This window comes from Equus caballus, chromosome 27 (assembly GCF_041296265.1).
Source record: "Equus caballus isolate H_3958 breed thoroughbred chromosome 27, TB-T2T, whole genome shotgun sequence".
Classification (NCBI taxonomy): Eukaryota; Metazoa; Chordata; class Mammalia; order Perissodactyla; family Equidae; genus Equus; species Equus caballus.
The window spans coordinates 22,161,297-22,184,684 of record NC_091710.1 but is presented as its reverse complement, the minus strand read 5'-3'; the positions used below and the strand labels follow the sequence as shown (position 1 = coordinate 22,184,684).

At 43.2% G+C, this 23,388-nt stretch overlaps 1 protein-coding gene across 4 annotated transcripts in view; it reads right to left on the bottom strand.

Moving 5' to 3' along the window:
• The window catches only part of ZMAT4 (zinc finger matrin-type 4), a 321,138-nt gene that overhangs the window by 125,395 nt on the left and 172,355 nt on the right, over positions 1–23,388 (bottom strand). For all 4 annotated transcript variants that reach the window (XM_001490204.5, XM_070253545.1, XM_070253544.1 and 1 more), the window contains exon 4: positions 21,487–21,643. In XM_001490204.5, the coding sequence (XP_001490254.2) occupies positions 21,487–21,643 (157 nt within the window). The remainder of the gene's footprint in view (positions 1–21,486; positions 21,644–23,388) is intronic.

Genomic DNA, 23,388 nt, shown 5'->3' with positions numbered 1-23,388 from the left:
CAAATTTTTTCGTAGGCAATAACCAAAACGTCACATCTTTATCCATGAAATGAAGAGGAATAATAATTACCTGGTATTTTCTTAAAACTCCAGTTGATTTTCCCATTTCACCAAGATATAAAAGAATTTCTACAGCAGCAGCTAATGTAATTAGCTACTATTAGCTAACTAACAGTAGCTAACTAATAGTAGCTAATTAGCTAATTAATATCGTAAAAGTTTAACAGCAAATTCTGACTCCTTTCCCCATATAGAAACCCAAATGCACATTGAGCTGTTGAGATGTTGTGCCACCTACATTTGACTGGCCCTGGCACCAGCCTGGTCTGCTGCTCTGTACCCTCTCTCTCCGCACAGTTAAACTCCCGTCCTGCAGGATGCTCCTCCAGCCCATCTGCTCTCGGAGGCCTTGACGACCTCAGCAAGAAGCAGTTCTCTCTCTTCTGAACTCACAGAGCACTTACTGACTGCATGACTCACTTGGCATTTCTCTAAACCACCTTATAATATTAGTCGTGTGTGTGCGCGCACGTGTGTGAGGAAAATTAAATCATAAACCTAATACTTTGACACTTGATACTTTTGTGTTTGCTCCCTACTCTAGCACATGTCCACAATGCCTTATTTCAATTCGGAAAAATTCAAAAATCTCTGAAATTCAAATTTTTCTTCATTATTCATTTGCCATCAAAACCTGACCTGAATTCACACAAGGCTATTTATAGTATTTACACATGTCAATTAGTGTAAACATTCCTACACATGGCGATAGGATTATTAATACCTTTGATCATGGAGTGCTGTCTCAGATCCACAGGAACATAATATATGGTACATGTATCTTATTACATATCAAAAACCCTGACATTTCTGATTTTCAAAATGCATTCGGCCCCACACATTTTGAATAAAAGATCATGGATCTGTAGCCAGCTCAGAGTAACTAAAAGAAATTCAAATTGTTCTGATGCTTGAGACAGTTGAAGCAAGTCAGTCTCCCAAACTTGATTTCTAAGGGTCACTTGACACTGGAATAATTTTCAATATCCTTTTATTGCCTCGCATAATGTTTGTCAAGGAGCAGTTTCCCAACAGCTATTTGCAGGTTGTTGGGTAAGCTGTCTTGAGTAACAGTCTCAAATAATATGTATCTCTGTCCTACATTTGTTTCTTCCTGGGAGAATAACCGCAGTTGATCTAAGGACAAAAATATTTCCAGAGCAGCCCCTGTGTCCTTCTCTTGGAACGTGTCCCCATTCTGTAAGGTGACCCTGTGTACAGTCAGACCCTCCGTGATGCCAGCACCATGCAGGGTGGCAGACACACGGTATATATCCCATGCCTTTTGCTGAATGAATGAATGAATGGATGCTCTTCACATGAGAAGTGAGTGAAGCACACTGGTAATCAAGAGTTTTCTTGTTTCTTCTAAATTGTGTAGCTAGCTGCTGTACTAGACAATATAAATACTAGCAAATAAATGACAAGATTCTGGCGGGGGGTGAAGGCTAAATTGTGGAAGGGCAACATGTCAAAGTGTAGACACACATCTCAGTCTCCATCTTTTTCTGGAATCAACTGGACATTTTGAAAGACAGTATTCTGTCCATTTGCTGGGGTGGCCTATTTCTATATGAGTCAGAGAGTGCAAATTATGCACATCATTCTGGAAATTTTACTTTCAAACAGGAAGCCATTTACTCTGATTCATTTATCACAGCATCCAAGTCCTCACTCCAAGCTTCCGGTATGGTACCAACCGTCATTGCAGTTTACCTGGGACTGAGAGGGCTCCCAGCACACAGGTCTTTCAGTGCTAAAACAGGGAAAGTCCTGGGCAAACTGGAATGAGTTGGTCACCCTGGCTTCTGGGGTCAGACTTGATTTAACATCACACTGGTAAAACAGGAATTCGTGAAAAGTTTGGAAATAATTTTTCAGGAGACTAGAGCAAGTACACTTGCAACCAAGCAGACAGGATCTGCCAATAGATCTCAAAGCATACTTATCAGACCGTGAATGGGGGTCCTCAGCCAGAGAAGGAGACCACACAGCCAGCTGGCAATGCTATTCTCACCCACCTGTCTGCCTTCTGGACCACGGCCACAGAGCGCCCTTCAGTTCCACATGTGGCGCTTCCACTGACATCTCCTTCTCTCTCTCCCTCTTTATTTTCTCCCTTCCTCCCTTTCTCCTTTGTCTCTCCTTCTTTCACTCATTCCTGATGCTTTCTAGGCTTTAGGATAACAAAAATAAGTCTGCTCTCACAAAGGATTTGGGGCTTTTGAAATAGTTCCAGAAATTTACTCATTTTAAAGTATATAGTTTTCTGACCTAAGGCATTCTTATCCATGATACTAATTCTTCCGAGTTATATCACATTGGGTAGTTTATTCTCTTATGTCTGTTCCATGTATTTTCTTATTTAAGTTATCCTAAAATCCTGTTTGACCAACGGGGCAGCTTCAAGTGGAGGGAGATAAATCAATCAGCAAAGGACCTTCTAATTAATAAGCAGCAAAGGAAATGGCAAAACCCAGGTCTTCTGACTCGAAGACCAGCACCATATTCCAATGCGGACTGTGTTCCCACAATGCCGAGGGAGTGACAGGCCAAATAAACACAGAGACTGACTCCAGAGTCAGAAGACGTTTCTCAGGCTCCCACGTCTGTTCCCAGTGGCGATTACTTGGAAATATGCACTTTCTCTAAAACAATTTTGCTGATTTCCAGTCCCGGTGACAAACTGCCTTTCTTTTCTCTCTTTTTTTCCTACCCTAAATCAAATTAACGACAGCAGGAATTCTTCAGCAAGTATCACTGTTTTTTTTGCAAATGCAGTTGACAGTTAAATTTGACTGGCCCTTGCAGTGCCTGGCTGAGGAGGCAGCTGTCAGTGTAGATCGACAGCTCCGTCTCCAAACAGTCCAGCCTCTTTTACAGGTAAATGCCTCAGCTCAATGTCAACCGCTCAAAGTCGGGGCTCAAAATGTAGATTTCCTGGGGCCGGCCCGGCGGCGCAGCAGTTAAGTTCGCACGTCCTGCTTTGATGGCCGGGGTTTCAGCGGTGCAGGCCTACACAAGCTTGGCAAGCCAAGCTGTGGCAGGCGTTCCACATATCGAGTAGAGGAAGATGTGCACGGATATTAGCTCAGGGCCAGTCTTCCTCAGCAAGAAAGAGGAGGATTTGCGGCAGATGTTAACTCAGGGCTAATCTTCCCCTCCTCCAAAAAAAATGTGGATTTCCTTTGTGCTTCTCAAGGACAGAGGCCAGTGCTTCTTGTCTAGGTGGTAGATGCTCAATGAACATGTGATGAACAAATGAAGAAAAACACTAGTAAATATCAGTTAATATCAACTCGAGGGATTTTCATGTTTTAATAAATGGCTTATGATAGCTAAATTTTAAATCTTTGATGGTTTCATTAAACTTAATTTACAGGATTAAAAACAAGTTAAATGATCCTAACTGGGGACGGATTAAATAAATTGCAGACATCTACCCTCTGCAATGCCATGCAGCAACCAAATACATGTTTTCGAGAAAATATTTGGTGACCTGGAGAAATGTTCAGGAAACAATGAAAACTAAAAGATGTGGTTTAGACATAGGATATAAACCAAATTACTTATTCTTAAATTATACATACACAAATAAAACTACATATAAAGACTAGAGGGCTATAAATCAGCATCTTGCCAATGGCAGTTTCTAAGTCGTGGATCATGGGCGATTTGTCCTATACTCACGGGTATACACTCCCTGATGCAGAGTGAAAACATTTTGATTTTACTACTTACATATAGGCCACATTTCATGCTAACTTATTCTAGTGCAAAGTCCAGAAAACACTGCTTTGGGGACTTGTGGTGGCACAACCAGGTCTTAAATTAAATCTCAGAAGATTTTATTTGAAGTGATTTATTTACTAATTTATTTTTGATTTGGGGGAAAATGGGTTGGGAAAAGCTGGCTCAGTCAGAATACGATGTAAAACCCCAGCTTCTCCTCTTTCTCCAATATGTCCAGGAAAAAGCTGTTTTCCCCCTGTACAGGAATCCCCGAATGGCTCTAATTATTTAGATAAAATGAAGTAGCTCTTTTCCTTCTCATATCATATATTTGGAAGTGAATTCTGCCATTGGAGGCCACAAGACACAAAAATCCATGTGCTGTTTCTTCTGTGCCATGAAGGAAATTAAAGAACACTACAAAATACCCCTAGTTCCAAAATATGTGCCATTAAACACTTCTTGAGAATAAACAAAGATGAGGATGACTTAGCAGAACCATCATTCCAATTCAATTTTGTAACAACACTCTAAGTGTAATCAGCCTATTAACGGACTTGCTTCCTCGCCCTCACTACATTCATATATCATCAGTCTTCATTAATATAGCATTCATAGATCATTGGTTTTCATTAATATAGAATAATTCCCTCTAGTTTCAGTCACTGATTAGGTTCTAAATATCTTAAGTATGACTGTTTTCTGCAGAATCTTAATCTTTGAAAATAAGCCATGAAATAGAATTTGAGAGGAGATAAGAGTCCCTTTATAACCTGCTCATGTTGTTTGACAAAAGCATCCTACCGCTCTGATGCTCCACGTTCTAGGCATTGAAAACAGGAGGACGGAATGTAAGTTCCCTGAGGACAGTCTCTTTATTTTGTCCGCTGATGTATCCCAACGGCCCAGAATTAGGCCTGGCACATCGTGTGTTAAATAAATATTCTTGTTGAAGGAGGAGAATAGTTTGTTCTCCATAAAGCTGTCTACGTAAGAGAATGATGGTTCCACTTTAGGACATTCTGCTAGGATGATATGAAGCATCCTCTCCATCCAGACTGATCTCAAAAACACTTTGCATTGTGGGTGTAACGTGTTCATGGCGTTCAGCCTTCAAACAGGATTCAGTTAAGGTGCTTTACTCTCTCTGAATTCAGTCAAACCTTTGTTTGTGGTCACAGTTCCCAAACTCTGTGCAGAGGCGCCCTGGGATGTTGCCAGGAACCTACAGGAGCCATAAGACATTTTACAATTCTGAGAAAAGCACAGTACATCTGTCAGACACTGCGGGAACCACTATCTCGAGGGAGTTTCCAGTTTCAACATTAGATGATACAATCCTTTCAATGAGTTTATCTTCCTATGAGCTGGATTTTTGGAGGCCGCTGTGTACCTCCCATCATCCAGCCAATCAGTGAGGAACAGGAAACAAAGGTGACAAGGTCCAATCTAATTCTAAGATTTCAGAAGTTAAGCAGTGCCCAACAGTCAAAGGCATCCATTAGGAAGTGTGGTTATTTAAGAATGAAATACAAATGTTAAGTTTTATTTCAATATATGTGTGTTATTTTTTCAGATGGCCGGTAAGTTATTAGGACATAAATACTAAGTTGTTTGGACACTAAGAGTTACGACATCATCCTCCTATATTCTTTCCTTATTGCTTGGGCAAGAATCAATGCCCTGATAATTGGGCCCTGCTAGAAATGCCTTTCCTCATAAACCTCAGACAAGAGGTCAGTCCCAGGAGGGCAGAGTGGGCTTCCCTGACAGGCACTCATGGCCCACTGCCACCCCTGTCCTGGCCCCCAGCAGGCCCCATCCTGGGAGTAGTGAGCTGGAGGGCAGCACCCAGACCATAAGCAGCAGTGTGAGAGGGGGCAGGGGGACTGGGGAGCTGAAACCTGGGAACTGAGAGTAGCTCTTGTTCTTTTCATTCTGCCAGCATTCCCAGCTTCACCTAATCCATACTCCACGCCCAAGAATGAGTGTGATTTACTTAGCCAGCAGCATCAGCTATTCAAACAGAGAGCCAGCTTCCTGGATCATTTCTTATATCCTATGAATATTTATAGAGGATTCAAAGATGTGAAAAGTGATCAGTGCCAGAGCACAGTCAAGATAAAGTGCACGCTCAGTTTGGAGGAAGACACAGAAAGAGGGTGGCCTTTTGGCCTGGGCTGGAAGGAAGCTGACACTTTAGAAGTCATTTTAGGAAGTTAGCGTTGGTCCTGCGCCCTGGGTAGAACATGTGCATCTACGCTTCTCTCGTCCACCCTCAGCCAGCATGCCTCCCCCAGAAATGGATGTCCTGGTTTCTCCAGTCAACCTGTTTTGAGTTACCTTGAGCATATGTCCCTAAAAGTGACACTGGCCTTAATAACCCACAGTTTGCAAGTCACGAAAATTGCCTCTATTTTGCATACAAAGCTATGAATATTAGCTATGCATATATTTTGCATATATCTATTTGGATTTAATCTAGAAATAAAATGCTTTATCTTAACTGCCTCTTGGAAAGTGCTAAATCTGCAGGTTTGACGCTATTCTGAGCCAGCTCTACAAAACCGCAAAGCATCTCTAGAACGTCCCGAAGATTATGAGAAAATCTCTCAGATTGTGAGAAAAATGGAGCCACTTTGCTTCATCATGTGAGGTCTCCCATCACTTGGACCAAGGGAATCGAGAGTCTCAAATGCTAAAGCAAGCAGGTTCTCGAGTCCCTGGAGTTTCCAGACCCTTGCCTCACACCACTCTTCTCACAGTGAGCAAGGAGGTTGGTGGGCAGAGGGTGACTAAACAAGGAAGACATTTTAGGCGAGATAAGACTCGGCAGAAAAATGTTAGAAGATCATTAGGTTAATTCAGTCTCCAGAGGAATAGAAGCCTACCCAGAGCCTGAATTATTTAGATGTATCATCCATAATCGTTAATTTAACTACTGCTTGACCACAAATTGCACACTTCAATGCCATGCAAATACAGCCAAAAGAGAGTGCATGAGAGAGAATATAAATGATTTCTACTGAAGGATTTTTAGGACGAGGATGCCATTAACAACCAATGAGGGTGAAGCTGCTTAAAACTTGCTACTCCGAGTGCTCTCCACAGACAAGAGCATCAGCATCATCTGGCAATTTATTGGAGATGCAAATCTCAGGTCCAACCCTGGACTGCTGGATGAGAATCTATTTATAAGAGCTTCAGGTGACTCATATGCAAATTAAATTTGGAAAGCACTGAATTAGGGTTCAGTGGTTCTCCTCCCTGGCTGAGAGTTAAAATCACCTGAGGGTTAACATCTTAAACACATATGGACTTTAGGCCCCACCCAGGCCAATGAAATCAGAACCCCTTGGTGGGGGCTGGGCAATGGTAGGTTTAAAAGCTTTGCAAGTGCTTCTAGTGTGCAGCCAGGGTTGGGGATCTTCAGACCGGAGGGACATCATTTGGCAAGGGCCTCGCTTTCGCCTCAATCTTAGCAAGCATCTGTGTTCTCACGTTTCATAGATCCAACTATATGGGGTACACCGTGTTCCCCATACAGCACCACCCTAGTCTTCATGGAGCTTGAAATTGGGAATGGAAATATTTTTTAACTAATTTCACAGAACTATTTTATTACGTTTCATTAATTCTACAGACATCTATGTGCTTTCTACAAAAAAAAATCATAAGAGGCAATAGGTAGAGAGAAAATAACATGGGTTTTAAAAGAAAATCAAACCACAACTCAGGATGGGGTTTTTAACTATATGGCTTCTTAAAATAAAATGTGGCTAGTGGTTCAATGTCATACGCTTGCTGTGAGGATTAAAAGTGCCTGTGAGTTCCCAAAGATCCTGGCCACAGAGAAAACTAAGACTGGAGCACGGATCTCCTAACTCCTACCCTGTGATTTTCCACTGTCCCACCCTGGCATCAGTTCTGCCAAACTGGTGCAGAGGCTGACCCAGAAAGACTGGGAATGTGGTGCGCACGAGGCAAGGATGGCGCGTGGCAGGAGCAGGTCAGAAAAGCTCGCCTCCGGGTAGAGAGTCGCCCATGGAGCTGGTCATAAGTCTGCAGCTACCACAGCAAGCAGAATGTGCAGAACAATAGGGAGCACATGCAAGAGCCAGAGTGATGGATTAGGGAAGAAAGGTGTCTGAGTGATGGTTGAAGGATTAGGAATTACTTAGCCAGAAGTGGGGAAGCTGAAGTACAACTTAATAACTCTTGAGACACACAGAGGATTATGGAATTCCCTGGGACTGGCGGCCAGCTGTTTTACAAAGCTGCTAAAGAAGGGAACAGACTGAGCCTGGAACAGCAGGTCTTTAGAGGAGAGGTGGCTTAAGGGAGCTGATGCATAATGCTGACACGCTTCCTGCCCTGGGAGGGGTCACTGAGGGACGTTGTGGAATGTGAGCATGATTGATACCCAGAGGTGGAGGCAAGAGCATTTAAACCACACCAGATGATGGGACTTGGAATTAAGTGGAATTTTACTGGGAACAGAGACATGGGTGAGAAGGTAACTCAAGATTCCATGAATTTCTAGATACACCTCATTCTACATCCTCGTCTCTGGAGGAAAGATAACATCTTTTACAAAGTAAAATTCTTAAACATTAAATCATCAGGACTAATCAGACGTATAAACATCTTTCTTTCTGACTTATTTTGACTAAAAACAACCTCCTCTTTGTGTTAAGAAAAATCAACTAGAATGTTCACATATGTGCCACAGTTAGTTCTCGCCTCCCCTGCCCATGAGCATTCTTGATATGTTAGTTTTACTAACTAGAAATGGAAGGTCCAGGTGCTAACATTCATCTGTTCTGTTGACTGAAAAGCAAAATGAAGATGCTAACGATTAGCACTTTGCACTAATCAGGACAGAATTACAGTGAGAATCCATGAGTAGGTCTTTTACCCCAGTCTCCTGCGTCTCAGTTAAGTGACCTCAACAGGTGGCACAGATCAGCTGTCACCCCCTCCAACGACCGAGGGCTCTTGACTGCCACAGTCCTGTATCTTTCAATTTTGAGGACGGTGCTCGGGACTCCCCGATGCTGTCTTGGGCCAGTGTCACCAACAAGAATAGCTGCCTCCAGAAGGGATTGCCACGACTTAGCTGAGTCCTTTAATCTCACCTTGGCAATTCATCATACTTCAAGTGGCTAAAATCCTCTTGAAAGCCTTGGGTGGATTTACAATTAAAGCTGTAAACTAGTGTGTGCTCAACAGACACTTGAAGAAAGCCACTCAGCAGGAAATCCTACACAGGAGAAGCAGCTTCTGAAGGCTGAGAGCAGAGTAAGAGAACATGAAATTTCATCTTTGTGTTTTCAGACAGGTAAACTTGCTTAGTGTCTGTGTCACACGATAATTTATAGAGCAGAATAACCTATCGAGAAATTAATTGCATTGATTTTCTATAGACTCATTGGGTAAAATGAGAGGTGTTTTCCATTGCATTCCAAGCTGAGAGCTGAGCCTTGAAGTCTGTTTTTTCCTACTTCCAGGAGAGAATGGACAAATGCATTTATTCTGGGCTGTCTGAGAGGCAAAGGGATCTGGCTGTCAAAGAGGGACATGGCTGATGTCAGGAAAGTAATTGGCTTCTTAGGGACTAGGGAAAAAGAGGGTTGCAATCATGGATAGAGACCCAGGCACCTTAAAAATAGTGTGTCCAAGGTGGCAGGACCGCCCCCAGGAATGTCCGCATGGGGCCTTGGCCTTTTCTTCTATAGCCTAGCTTGGAACGGAGGCGATGAAACCATGAGTGGATGTCACTGACCTGAAGGAATGTGTCAGCCTGCATAGGGAGATGGGTGAGTGAGACCCACTTCTGAGGCAGCCCTGGGAGGCCCAGCACGTGACAGCATCCTGGGTGATCACAAAGGAGCCAGAGCCCACAGACTGGGACACTTCTTTGAGGAAACCCACATGCCTCTAGGCCCCTGTGTGGCCCTAAAGAGGGAGAGGGTACCCCAGAGAATGACTGAGACAGGGCTTCTAATCAATCTTCAGGGCTAGAGGACAGAAGTAATTTAAATTGATTTAAAAAATGTAAAAATATGATATTTATTGCACTCAAGTGCTATCCAGTAATTCACATTTATTGCATCTGATTATTAAAGAAACCAAACTGAGTGGTAAGCAAGACTTTTGAGGCTGATGTTTAAAATATATAGATATTTCAAAGGCTGAGAATACACTTTGGGACATTTACTATCAATTATTGCAGGTGGAATGCTTATTTTTCAAATGCCTTCTCAATTGCATAGACTAGACAGTTTTAGGGTTCTTATCTTTAATAAATGCTGTAAGAGTTGTTGCTAGAAAATTTCTCAGTCATGGTTTTCTCTGAATAGTAATGCATTCTGTGAATGGATTCCAAGTCCTGACCACATCTCCTATGGATAGTTTCAGAGTAAGCACAGGAAATTGATTACTTTATTGTTCTATTATATTCCTTCATAAAAATGTGCTAAAGAGTACTTTCTGGAATAACGGTATAAACACATCATAAAAGCTGCTGAGGAGGCTGGCTCCATGGCACAGTGGTTAAAGTTCCAGGCGCTCCATTTCGGCAGCCTGGGGTTTGTGGGTTCAGATCCCAGGTGCAGACCTACTCCACTCATCAGCCATGCTGTGGAGGCATCCCAGGTACAAAGTAGAGGAAGCCTGGCAAAGATGTTAGCTCAAGGCTAATCTTCCTCAAGCAAAAAAAGAAAAAAGGAGGATTGGCAACAGATGTTAGCACAGGGAAATCTTCCTCACAAAAAAAAAAAAAAAAAGTTGCTGAAATCAACTGTCTTATATCACTATTTGATCACCCAAAAAAGAAAAGTGAGTTTGAAGGATGTGAAAGGATTTGTGAAAATCACCTGGGCAGTAGCCTCATTGCTGAAATCTTTAATTCTATCCGGTCATTGATTCTTTGATTTACTGGTTATCAAATATCAAACAAAAAGACAGCAGCCTTAACCTGACCATTGTTCCAAGCCTCTTATGATCCTGTGTACAAAAGAAGCAGCCAGAAGAACTTAGCTCACCTGACACTGCTAATTCATTTAAACCCTATTCACTGTAGGGGAGTCAGCAGCCTGATTCGTGTGGTTTCCCACAGCATGACACCATGGAACGATTACTACAAGAGAGGAGAAGCCTCTTCGCCATCAAAGACTGGTTATCACCTTGGGCAAGTGACTTCACCTCTCTGGGCCTAAGTCTCATCATTGGGAAAATAAGATGATTGAAATGATGTTTGATAAGCACCTTCCAGCTCAGAAATTCTATGAATCTATAACTTGTATTTATAAGACATCATTGGAACAAATGCATTGATCTAGAGACTGTGCCTTAGAACATGCTAGCTTTCCTAATTTAAAAGAAAATGCATTGCTGTGAAGATCTGCCTGTTTGACAAACTATTGTTTGCATCTGTTAAAACAAGTATCTACACAGGTTATGCCAGGCAAACCAAACAACCTGTCAGGTGATAGGACTGCCACGGTGTATAAAATCTTATATGCAAATATGAGGTGCTGACTGAACCTGGAGTGCATACATTATTCAAAATTTGACTTTATGTAACTTTCAAAAAGATCTAGAATACCCTGATCTTTATTCATTCAACAGAGAACTCAAAGAAGCAATTCTGTGTCTGGCAAAGAAATTTACGGAAAAATTCTGAAGCTCCGTCTCTCCCTTTTCAACAGGAAATAAGGAAAGAAAGAAGAGAACCAACAGGATTTCAGAAGAGCAATACAGGATAAACACACTTACACACAAGACAAGCAGAGTGAACGAGATCATTGCTTATCTGTTCCTTTTCCCACCTTGTTCATTGTTCCCTCAAATGAGAAATACTCGATTTAAGGTTTAGAAATATCTGTCATTGTTGCTTACAATCATCTGAATGAAAGCCTTGGAGTTTGAATTGTGCTGTTCATTAGGTGAGTGAAAATCTGTCGATCCTCATGAAGCATTATTTATCACCACCTAGAGATCGAGGAAAGGTCCTAAAACCTGCGATTCGGTCCCAGCTTCAAGTCCCACTTATGTATATTACTAGGTAAGACCAGGCAAGTCACTTTACCCTCAGTCTCAGTTTCCTCATCAGGAAAACGGAGACAATAATACTTTATACTTCGTGCTTTTTAACAAAGATTAAATGAAACAATGAATGCGATGTTCTGATGTAATATCTTTACAATTATCATTTGTGGTCATAATTTGATCATCAAGTTAGATTCTGCCTTCTCAACTACAGTTTTGTCACACTGAGAATCTTTAAAATATTATGTATTTTTCTTTCATTGTGAGAGATGAACAGACTTCTCGAAACTTATTTTTTATAAATGTAATGAATATGACTTTTGTTACAGTCAATTCCTACTTACAGTAGTTACATTCTTTACAAAGTCTCCGAGAACACAAAAACCTTTGCTTCTTGGGGAAATCCAGGGTTAGGTTCTGTGAGCCTGTGGCTACAACATTTTGATTAACTGACCAATATAGAGCCTTGTTTTATGTGTCCTTCCGTTTAAAGACACCTTAGGTAATATACATTTTTGGTTCACTGACATTTAACTCAAAGCCAACAGCACTATAACTCGTGCCTGAGCGAAGCCTATCTAAACACCTGTATTTTCCCTGTAAGGCACATCGCCGCCTTCGTCCTCTTAGGACCACCAGACAACGCTTCAGCACTACCCCGGGGGATGCATTTTAAATAGCAAAATCCTCAACAAAAAACACAAAAATGAGAAAAATCTGGCACTAAACAGATTGCAGTGTGAGAGCTGAAACAAGAAGGCAGTGTTGCCTTGTCAGCCTCAGCTGAGAACATCTGCATGGGACAACTCAAATTCCCCACCACTTTGCACACATCTGCAAATGATGGTGAAGTGCCATGAGTATTGGTTTTGTGATTACAAATCAATTTTCGTGAGTAGGCGAATTCACAAATACAGAATCTGCAAATAATGAGGATTGACTATGTGTGTGCGTGTGTATACCCATATGTATTTACGTACAATAATATACTCATTCAAAACTTAATCGTGTGGCAGGTGCTGTTTTAAGCATTTTACATATATCTTCTCCTTTATTATAATAGTCTATAATGTAAGTATTACCATAATTTTACCAATGTGAAATTGAGGACTGAAAATAACTCGTAAGAAGTTCACACAAGTATAACCAGAATTTAAAACTTGGTCTGACTTCAGAGGCTATGTTTGTACTCTATATTATTCTATACTTCATCAAATTTACCAGGAGAAAAGGAGTTTTGGTGTTTTTTTTAAATTAAGCAAGTGGACAAGCATTCCATTTCCTATAAAATTGGAAAACCACTGCCTTTGATCATCATATGTAACTGAAATTTAAATAACCAAGGTATTTGAAAATAAAACTATAGATATTTAAACGTCTCTCATTATTCTAATGTATGCTTCCAATTTTCAGTCGTCCAACAAAAGTTTATTAAATGCCTACTATGTGCCAGGAAATGTTCCCTATGCAGTCACCGGCAGAGCTGTAAGGCTGTGATGTCTCTGAATCACGCATCAGAACTGCTCTCTATCAATCTTCCAGCGTTGTTAAGACAGACACGCCACTACAGCAACTTAACTCTTAAGGGTCAAAAATGACAGAAAGGTTATGCTGAATTTGATGCCATTAACTGTCAAGCCAGTGATGTCTGGGAATTATATAAAAGAGAGTGCTCAATATCCATTTTTGCTAAGAATGATAGATGTACTCATAAAAGCTTATATGCGAAACAGTAACTTTAAGGGACAATGTATCAACCAGGATTGAATAGGCTCTCATGTAGTAACAAACAACCCCGAAGTATCACAATAAAGGCATCTTTCCTGTTCTTGCAAAGTCTAATGTGGGTTGAATGGCCCTCCTCTGTCTTGCAGCCTGGTCTTAAAGTAATGCACATTATATCTACTCACAATCAATTGAACGACGGGAATGTAGAAAGCAAGTGGGTTTTGGATGAGAAATGTCTCTGCCACAAACACAAATGAATTTTCTTGTTAATCCTAAATATAATATCTAACCATTTAGATTATAGGCAATCTTAAATTTCACTTTGATTAATGGTAGACAATGGGTAATATCTGGAATTTAAAACTTTTTTTCTACGCTTCAAATTTCTCCCAAATAATTCATAGTCTCTTCAAAGACAATTTTTTTTTCAAAAACAATTTTTTAAGAACAGTTAAATGATATTTTCTTTTAGGATTTTATTCAAGATTTTGAGTAAGAACCTAGTCTCATTCTTATTCCAATTATCTTGTTTGTCTGGGTTTACTGTAAAGAAAAAGGAAAAATCACTAGCTAGCAAGCACATTATTGGGGCCTGTGGCCTTTGCCAGTTGCTATCAGTTAAGTGACAATGACTGGTATATTGTGTTGAATAGTGTCCCCCCAAAATTCATACCCACTCAGAATTTCAAAATGTGAGCTTATTTAGAAATAGGGTTTAGGCAGACATAATTAGTTAAGCTAAACTGAGATTATACTGGATTAGGCTGGGCCCTAAATCCAGTAACTGACATCTTTACAGGAAGAGGAGAGGATACATAGACACACAGGGAAGAAGGTCACGTGACAATGGAAGCAGAGATCAGAGTGATACAGCTACAACACCAAGGCATCCAGGGACCCACCAGAGGGCAGGAAGAGGCAAGGCAGGATTCTTCCCAGAAGCTTCAGAGGGAGCACCACCCTCCCCACGCCTTGATCTCAGACTTCTAGCCTCCAGAACCACGAGAGGATAAATTTCTATTCTTTTAAACCACTTAGTTTATGAGAATTTGCTGTGGTAGCCCTGGGAAACTAATTCAGATTAGATCACAGATTTCAAATAAGAATTTAAAATCAGGAGGTATAAGCCTATAAAGGTTTTGGCAAAATCTGGTTATAAGTTTATCTCTTTAATTATCATAAATCTCTTTGAATTTTAGATCTAATGGAGACAATTACTATTATTCAAGTCTCCTAGCTTCTCTGGAGAACTTCCTTGTTCTTAACAAGGGGCGGCCACTGGGTTCCCCTCATTCTCTATTCTCCAGGTTCCTCCCCAAGGCACATCTCTCTAAGGTTCCTCTCTCTCAGTCATATCCTATCCACCAAACCCCACCCTGGTGCCTCCCCAGCTTCTCAAAGCGGTATGCCCTGGGAGAGTGCTGTCATCCTATACAAAAACCAAAACTCTGCCCTGCTCTTCCTTCTCTCCCTCGAGATCATTTATTATCTAGATCAGAGTCTGCAAACCTTTTACGTCGAGGACCACGTAGCAAAGGTTGCAGGCCTTGTGGATCTATGGTCCCTGTCACAACTCTTCAACCCTGCCATTGTAGCACAAAAGCAGCCTAGACAGAACACGAGCAAATGAGTGCAGCAGTGTTCCAAGAAAACTTTATTTATAGACACTGAAATTCGAATTTTATTTATTTTCTCTGTGCCACAAAATAGTCTTCTTTTGATTTTTTTTTTTAACTATTTCAAAACTGAAAAACCATTTTTGGCTTGCAGACCACAGGAAACAGGCAGCGGGTCAGATTTGGTCCTCAGGCCACAGTTTGCTAGTCCCTGATGTAGATCAGTAGTTCTCAGCTGGGTTCAACATCCCCCCCCGCCCCCCACCCAGGAAACATTTGACAATGTCTAGAGACATTTTTTATTGTCACAGCTAGCGGAGATCCCCTGGCATCTAGTGAGTGGCGGCCAGGGACGCTGCTGAACGTCCTACAATGCACAGGACAGCCCCCCACCCTCAACCAAGAATTATCCAGTCAAAGATGTTGATACTATTGAGGGTACAAGGACTCCTCTGAGAATTTGAGAACCCTCCCTCACCACTTCCCATAGGTTACACAGTTATTAAGGCCTTACCTAAACAGCTCTCTCCATAACTTCTCAGAACTCTCCAGCTGCGATTGTTTTCACCCCCCTTCAATATCCTACTGCGTTTGCCCATCTTCCTGGTGTGCGGTTCACTGCAGTCAAGTGCGTGTGTTCCCTCCTGTACACGGTGAGCCTCGGAAGGGCCCCGCGTTTATATTCCCAGAGCACGGGATGTTTGCGGAGAGGAACTGAACTAAGAAAAGAATGAAATCAACCCTCCAAGTCGTGAACTCACTCAAGGGGGGTACCAGATGAGGGCACTTCAACTTTCTTGGAGAAGCTACTTCTACTCCTTCGGATGGACGTCTTCTGTCCTAGAATGCCAGGTGGCTGGGTCAGCTGCCAACAGGGCCCCATGTTCAATGCAGCACAAACTACTTTTGGCCAGAAAGCCTGGTGCGACTGGCACTGGTCGAGGCTCCACTCTGCGAGAAGCTCCATGTAGAGGCAGATAGGACTTCCCACAGCCACCTCTAGAGGCGTCCGCGACGAGTCTGCAGGCCCCTCTCGAGCTCAGTGTCAGACGCTGCAGGGCACTCCATGAGGCTGGGGCAGCTGAGGCCGCGGAGACAATAACGGCTTTGGCGGAATTACCCTGCTCTGAGTTTTCTGCCCTGCTCCTATCTGACATGCTGGATGCCCCTTGGATTCCCAACTCAGCTTCCGTCCCCAGTTCCTGATTTTCTCTCACCCTTGCCCTACTTTTCTCTTCCGGTCCCGCAGCTCATCTCCGCCCCCACCCCAAGCCTCTGACTAAGTATGCTTCCTCCTGTGATTCCTGGTACCAGCTGGTCCACACCCTGCACGTCTGGGCCAACACCTTTCCTGGTTCCCTGCCAGCACATGTCCAAAGCCCCCAGCACACAATGCAAAGCCTCAGTGGCCAGCCTTGCAGGCGCTTGGGCCATTTCTCCTATCCTCCAACTTAACCTCCCCTCAAATCTGATCTCCTGCTCATTCCTCTCAGCTCCCCCATCTCCCCCGTCTGCCAGTCACACTGAAACAATGTCTTATTTGGCAGATTTCCAGTCTGTCCTGACTCTTCGTCTCCCTCAGGTTTCTGTGACCCCGGACCCTGGCCCATATTCCTACACTAGTACTTGTCCTTGAGCAGGGACTGAGCATCAGGTTACATTTTTCTGTCACTCTCTGTCATGAAGAAGAGCATGGCAGTCAAGCTTGCATATGGGAAGGTGGCAGAGTACAGAATAAGTATGGAGACGTGCTCCTCCGTGAGGAGTGCTGACAGACCGGTTGTTAAGGAGACCCACCTAATGGAAGCGGCCTTGGACAATAGACAATAAAATATTGTAAGTGCAAAATTACTTGGCACAGAGTTCAGAGAAAAGTAAATAAAAATAGCTTTATTGCCTTTTTATTCCTTTCTGTTTCCACCCTGAAAACAGCTTCTTCCATATTCCCGAGATCTGTAGCCTCTTCTGGGCCCTCAACCTGGCGTCCGGGTCCTTATTTTACCCTCTAGAGATCTGAGTTTTTGTCTCAAACGTGATTCACTGTTGTCTCTACTTGCCTGTCCCCAGTCCCAGATCCAGAGTCCTGCCCCAGCTTGGTGGCTGGGTCTCTCTCCTCCTGACTGATTTCCTTAATGCCAGAGCCCGTCTGTCTCCTCAGCTCCATGGCCATCCCCTGCCCCTGGGTTCACAGGCCCTGCTCCCCATGCCCACTGCCTCACTCAAGTGGGCAGCTCCAGTGCCAGGCCTGCCTAAGTTCATCAACTCATCCCAGAAAGCTTTGGCTCCAAGGAGACAACACTATGTCCCCTTGTGCTATTCCCAGGGTTGTATTTGAACAACTCCATGTTAATCAGGAAGTCAGAGGCTCTGATAGAGGGAAGGAGTCAGGCTATTCCCTCGAAGCAACTTGCTTACCAAATACTCACCTGTGAATAACACAACACCTTCTACTTTTCAAAGCATTTCTAAATCCATTATTTGCTCTGTCCGAGGGTCAGTGAGATAAATTCGTCCATTATCAGGATTAAATGACAGATGAGAAAACTGAAATGGAAAAGGATAATGGAGCTACCAAAGACTATATAACCAGGCAGAGCTAGGGCCTGAGTTCCCATCTTCTGCCTCCAGGCCAGTATTCTTTCTACCATGTTATGTCAGTGGGTCAAGCCTGTAGGTAGTGTCTAGCTGAGACCCTCACGGTTGGAATGACTTTAAATGTCATCTAGGCTAGTAATGTAATCTAGAGACTTTAAATGTCACCTGGGCTAATGTCATTATGCAGGAACACCCTTAGGAAATGCCCTGCCAAGGGGCAGCCAGCCTCTGCTTCAACAGCCCCCACAGCCACAGAGTCCACCTTCAAATATCTCTGAATATTAATAAACTCTTCCTTACCTTGAGTTCAGATCTAACTTCCTAATTTTCTACCCACTTACTGGTTATATCTGTTGCACCCAAGCACAAATACGCATGTGTACACACGCACACACCATGAATCTCTCTTTCCCACGACAGCCTTCCAAAGATTTGCCCCCTAGTAATCTCTTTTCCATGCCAAACATCCACTGCTTCCTTTAGTCTTCCTCCAATGAGAGGATTTGCATGCCTCTCATTGTTCTGGCCTCTCTCCTCTGATCCTCCTCTAAACACTTCTCACAGCGTGCCAACGACACGGCCACAGCTACCTCAGTCTAGCCTCCAGTCTGGGCAAGATCTCCACGCTGTGGTCTGCTGACCCTGCGAGAACACGGAGGGTCTAGAGTCCTCCTCATGCTTTCCTCTTACAGAAGGATCTAGAAGAGCAAGAACTAGAACAGAGATTCTGAAACACACTAACCCAGAACTGGAAGCTTGTCGTTGCTCCAGTGGCTCTGCCGGGTGTTTTAGAAATTCTAGTAGACGTGTGCCCATCTGGAGAAGACAACTCAAACCACAACCAATTCTGCAGACTACCTAGCCGACGCTTGATCACAGTGCATCTTGAGTAGGAGGAAAGGTATGATTCACAGGTTCCAATTGCTCACCCTCATCACATGGAGTAACTAGGAGAATAATGAGTTGTGCTTCAGTTACTCCTACCCGGAAATCACCACAGTTCAAGGCTGCAGGGGCAGCTGAAGCAGCGTACCTGAGCAGGGGAATTGCTTCCCGCCGGCGTCTTGATTCAGGTGGTTGGGTTTTATGTGTCCTTCTTTTCCTTTTGTTTTCATTACAGAAGTAATTTCAAGACATCCTGGGTGATGAGTTGGAGCAGTCCCTAGATGCGCACAGAGCGGCCACAGCTTGTAGGGTGAAGCCCTTCCGGAACTGCTGCCGGCTTGGCTGCAGGCAGCAAGGGAAGATGGCAATCCTGACTGTCCAGGGAGCTGGAGGGTCTACACTGGGGAGCTCAGAAAGCCCACAGTCTGGGTGTTCTTTTCTGGTGTTCTTGGTCCTTATCCGGTACTTGTTGGAACTGAATTCACACTTGAGACTAAGCCTCAACTTATATCCCAGGTCTGGGAACCAGGTTCCTGATTTGTTCTTATACTTGGTTTCCAGCCCAGCACTGTCGTCTCATTCAAGACGGTGCCCCGCAACGCTTGTAACAGCCTTTCCTTTCCCTATAACCCCAGGACTGCAGCCAGGGCCCTGCTACCACCTGCCAGGCTTTCCTGATGCCAATACCCTGATTGAGTCTCTGCAGGATGTCTGCACCCAGAGTCCCCAGGGCTGATTTCCACCCTCCAAGCAGGCCCTCAATCCCTACTCCATGCCCGATTTCCCAGTGCCTACCCTTCGCTTATGTTTTCACCTAATGACTCACCTCCCTTTAGCAGGATACATTGCTTTCTCTGCTCTCTGTCAGCATCTGGGTTGACCACTCAAGCCCAGGGGCCAATTTAGCTTCTCAGGCCCTGCAACTCTGTCTGGTGTTGTGGCCTCCCAAGATCCTTTCTGCTCAAAGCAACTTTAGAGAGACTGGATGAGAGGATAAGCTACAGAAGGATGACGTGCAGGCTGGGAACCCTGAGCTAGAGAAGAAGGGGGGATGCTGGCTCAAGGCATCCAGAATCTGTTCCCCCAACCCAAGCCACAAGCTGTTAGTGCTACTTCCCCCCACTGTACCCACCCCATTCCCTTATTGCCCACCCAGCAACCTGACTTCTGTCACAGTGAGCACTGGATCAGCCCCGTGGACACCAAGACAAAGTCATTAAGTAAAGGTTGTAGTTTAAGTGCTTTTGATTTTTTCCTTTGGAATAAGTTGATGGCAACTAACAAATGACGCCACGTTTCATTTAGCAGCTCCGAGGTTGTTTGAATTCAGGAAAACAACTGGTACTTAGTTATCTGGAGGTTGTATTTAAACTAACAAAGAACTATTTTTGTTGTGTGGTGATTTTTTTTTTTACAAAAATAATAACTCTCCCATTTGCTAATTGACGTGATAATCAACGAAACAGCTTCTCGTCTTCCGTCACTACCTCCAAAATTAAATTTGACAGTAGTACTCTGCTGAGGCAGAGAGAACAAATGGGCTAGTTACTCACTCATGGAAAACAGGTAAAAATTTTCCAGTGACTGTTTGAAGTGTCTATGTCAGGAGATTTGATGGGGAGCAGGTGACAAGGTGAGTAGCCAACCTTTGAGAGAGCAAGAATCAGGAGTTTCCACCAAGAGGCTGCTTATCAAACGCCAACACAGAGTGTGCCCTAAAACAAGCCGAGCTTGTCTCCAGCTTTCATGTGCTTTAAAACCCCATCCTACGTCTGAATGTCACAGCAAAAACAATATTCTTTAGTGAAACTAAGTTGAAAAAAATATAGTGAAAAGATTCCTCGCTATTCTTTCGGTAAAAGAAGATATTCTTCTTGAGAAAAACACTGGTGAGGATAAAGGCAAGTATTGTTTAAATTCTCTTCAATTTCAAAAGTAACATTTAAAAAATAATTACACCCACGATTTATGCACAATCCATTAGACAGCGAATCAAATGCACTGCTAAACTTTAATTGCACTGAAAGAGCAGACTTCATGGAACATACTCTCAACTTCTCGGGATTATAACCCAATCTACTAATATCTTTACCATAATGTAAACCTTGTCCAAATAGTCTATCTTGATTATATTATAACAGTGTTTTAGTTCATGATTTGATAGACTTTTAAAGAATATTTTCAGTTAAGCAATTAGAAGGTCAAACGATCTATTACCAATACTTAAGCTTTTTATCATGAAAGTTACTAGGCTTGAATCACAGGAATCCCTATGAAAGTGACAGGCATGCCGTCTCATAAAAAAAAGACAAAAACAATTCAGTTGTCTGCAAATGAACGTGTTTTTAAAAGCTATGGGTTTCTTCCTCTTCACCCCCAACAAGAAAATAAGATGATATCCTGCACTATGCAGACTGACTTAGGGAACCTACCCATTGCACACAATACACTATCCATCACCCATACTGATTACAGACTGAGGCTAGTGAAGAAGTGTTCATGACATAATAGATATAATATCTTAGATAATATATAAATATGATAGACAACATCCTGCAGGATACACAGCCTTTCAGAAGATGCAAGCTGCTGAATTACCAATCTGAAGGAGCCAGGTTGGGAGAACGAGCACCTGCCACTGGATTTAATGGTCTTATGACAGCAGGGTCTGCTAAGCTCCCTGCCCATCCCTTTAGGTTTGAAGGACATGCATCTACCATTCAACTCCGATCCTGGCAGCCACCTTGGCAGAGGGAGCATGATTAAGAGGACAGGCACAGTGCTGATGTTTCCCCACGATTCTTGTTCGCACACATACCTGTGGTCTTCAGTGGCGTTTTCTCTCCTAGCAACAGTTTTAACCTTTTGGCATGGATTTTGCCTTGATAATGTGAGTCAGCCACCACCGCTGAGGTAAAAGACATGTTGCAGAGTGTGCAACACTTGTTCTTATCCACCATATCAGCATCGCTTCCCTGCGAGGGCGAGAGGAAAAAATGACATGAGAGAGAACTCCAGGTCCCGAGATTCCCTTTTCCCCATGCCATTCTGTTGCAAATGAGGTCTACCACTTTCTTACTGAAATGTCTAGTTTTTGTTCTGCAATCTCTTTTTCCCTGAATTGGGATTATCACATCATCAAAACTTACTCAGTGACTGACTTCAACCTACTTTAATTAGTGGCTACTACTACCAGGCCCTGGGACCACAGGACAAACGTGCAGAGAGGAGTTACCTGAAGAAAAACGGAGCCCACGATTAGGCAAGAGCACACTGTGCTTGGCACCGTGAAGAAAACGCTCTCTAACCGCACCCGTTATACTCGTTAAAGTAAGTAAAACATCCGAGTTCAGATGGCCTGAATTATTTAGCAGAAATTGTCACTTGGCATTCAGCTCTGCCACTGACCAATTTTAGCCTCACCAGGATACATGGCCACATGCTCCAGATTTTTTTTTAAGATTTCTTGAAGGAAGTGAACATTTTCCATAATTAACTCGCTATATATCAAAAAGCTACGATGACCATGCTGGGTAAATTTTCGAGGAGAGCTTGCGTAATTTTCCTTTTCTTCAGGAAAGGTGATTAGTTAAATGCCGCACAAAAGACTTCAATCCAGCTTGATTTTTATTCTTTTGTAAGACTTAATGAAAATGAATCATGATTCAGAAAAAATAAATCCCTTGTAAGACCACGTGACCTGGCTATTGTGCACACAGATCATCGGTTGCCTATATCATGCATGAGGAAGATTAGTCCATTGGCTCCCCTCCTGCCCAGTTAGAAATTGAGGGTACAGTGGACTCCTAGATAAGGACTTAATCTGTTCCTTAATGGAGCAGCAACAGCAAAGCATCTCTTTGTTAAAGAGCAGCCTTGGATGGGTATTTGGCCCCAAAATAGCCCCTTCTCTTATTCCCAGCAGGTCCAAAAAGTGCAATTTGAAATGGCATGAGGAGGAGGGTGTGGATGGCATGGAAAAAAGGGAATTATATATTTTTCTGCATAATGATAAAATGTCCAGACTGCTGGAGAGAGTGTTATCTTGCAAATTATGTGGCAGTTAGAAAACTAACGCCTTCCTCCTTAAGGCATTAGTCTGTCATTTCTCTGATAATTAGCCCTCGTCCTTGGGAGGAGTGCTGTGTGTGTGCATGTGCGTGTGCGCGTGTGTGTGTGTGTGTATATTCCAGGAAGCTGGCCTGCAGTTCAGGAGTGGGGATAAGGGAGAGACTTCAAAAGGGACTCTGTGTGATTTGGAGTTACAATGCCCCACCCACTGTCATTTATTCTCTTGACCTTAGAATATTAAATCTCAGTGTGGCCCCACCCTTTTGTCACAGTTACTGTGTGAGATTTGGGGAAATGTACTGCAACGCGTTTGGGGAGGGAGTCAATGAGAGGAAATGGATCCTACGGAGAGAGGAGGGGCTCCCTCAAGGATCCTCTCCTGGAGACGGACAAAACTTAGCGCAGGACACCTGGGCAGGCACTGAGGCTGTGTCCAAGAGTCTACCTTGCTGAAGGTTAAAAGTCGAGGTGCTTTTTTTCCTCAGCAAAAAAAGAAAAAAATCATAAATACTTTTACACCTTTGTGCGGTACACTGTGGAGACTAACTGGGCCAGGCAGTAAAGGGAGGGCTGGCTCCCCTCCCTCACCTCGCCAACCAACCCTAGGAGATGCCACAGAACCCCTGGAGGGGACAGAACACTGGAAAAC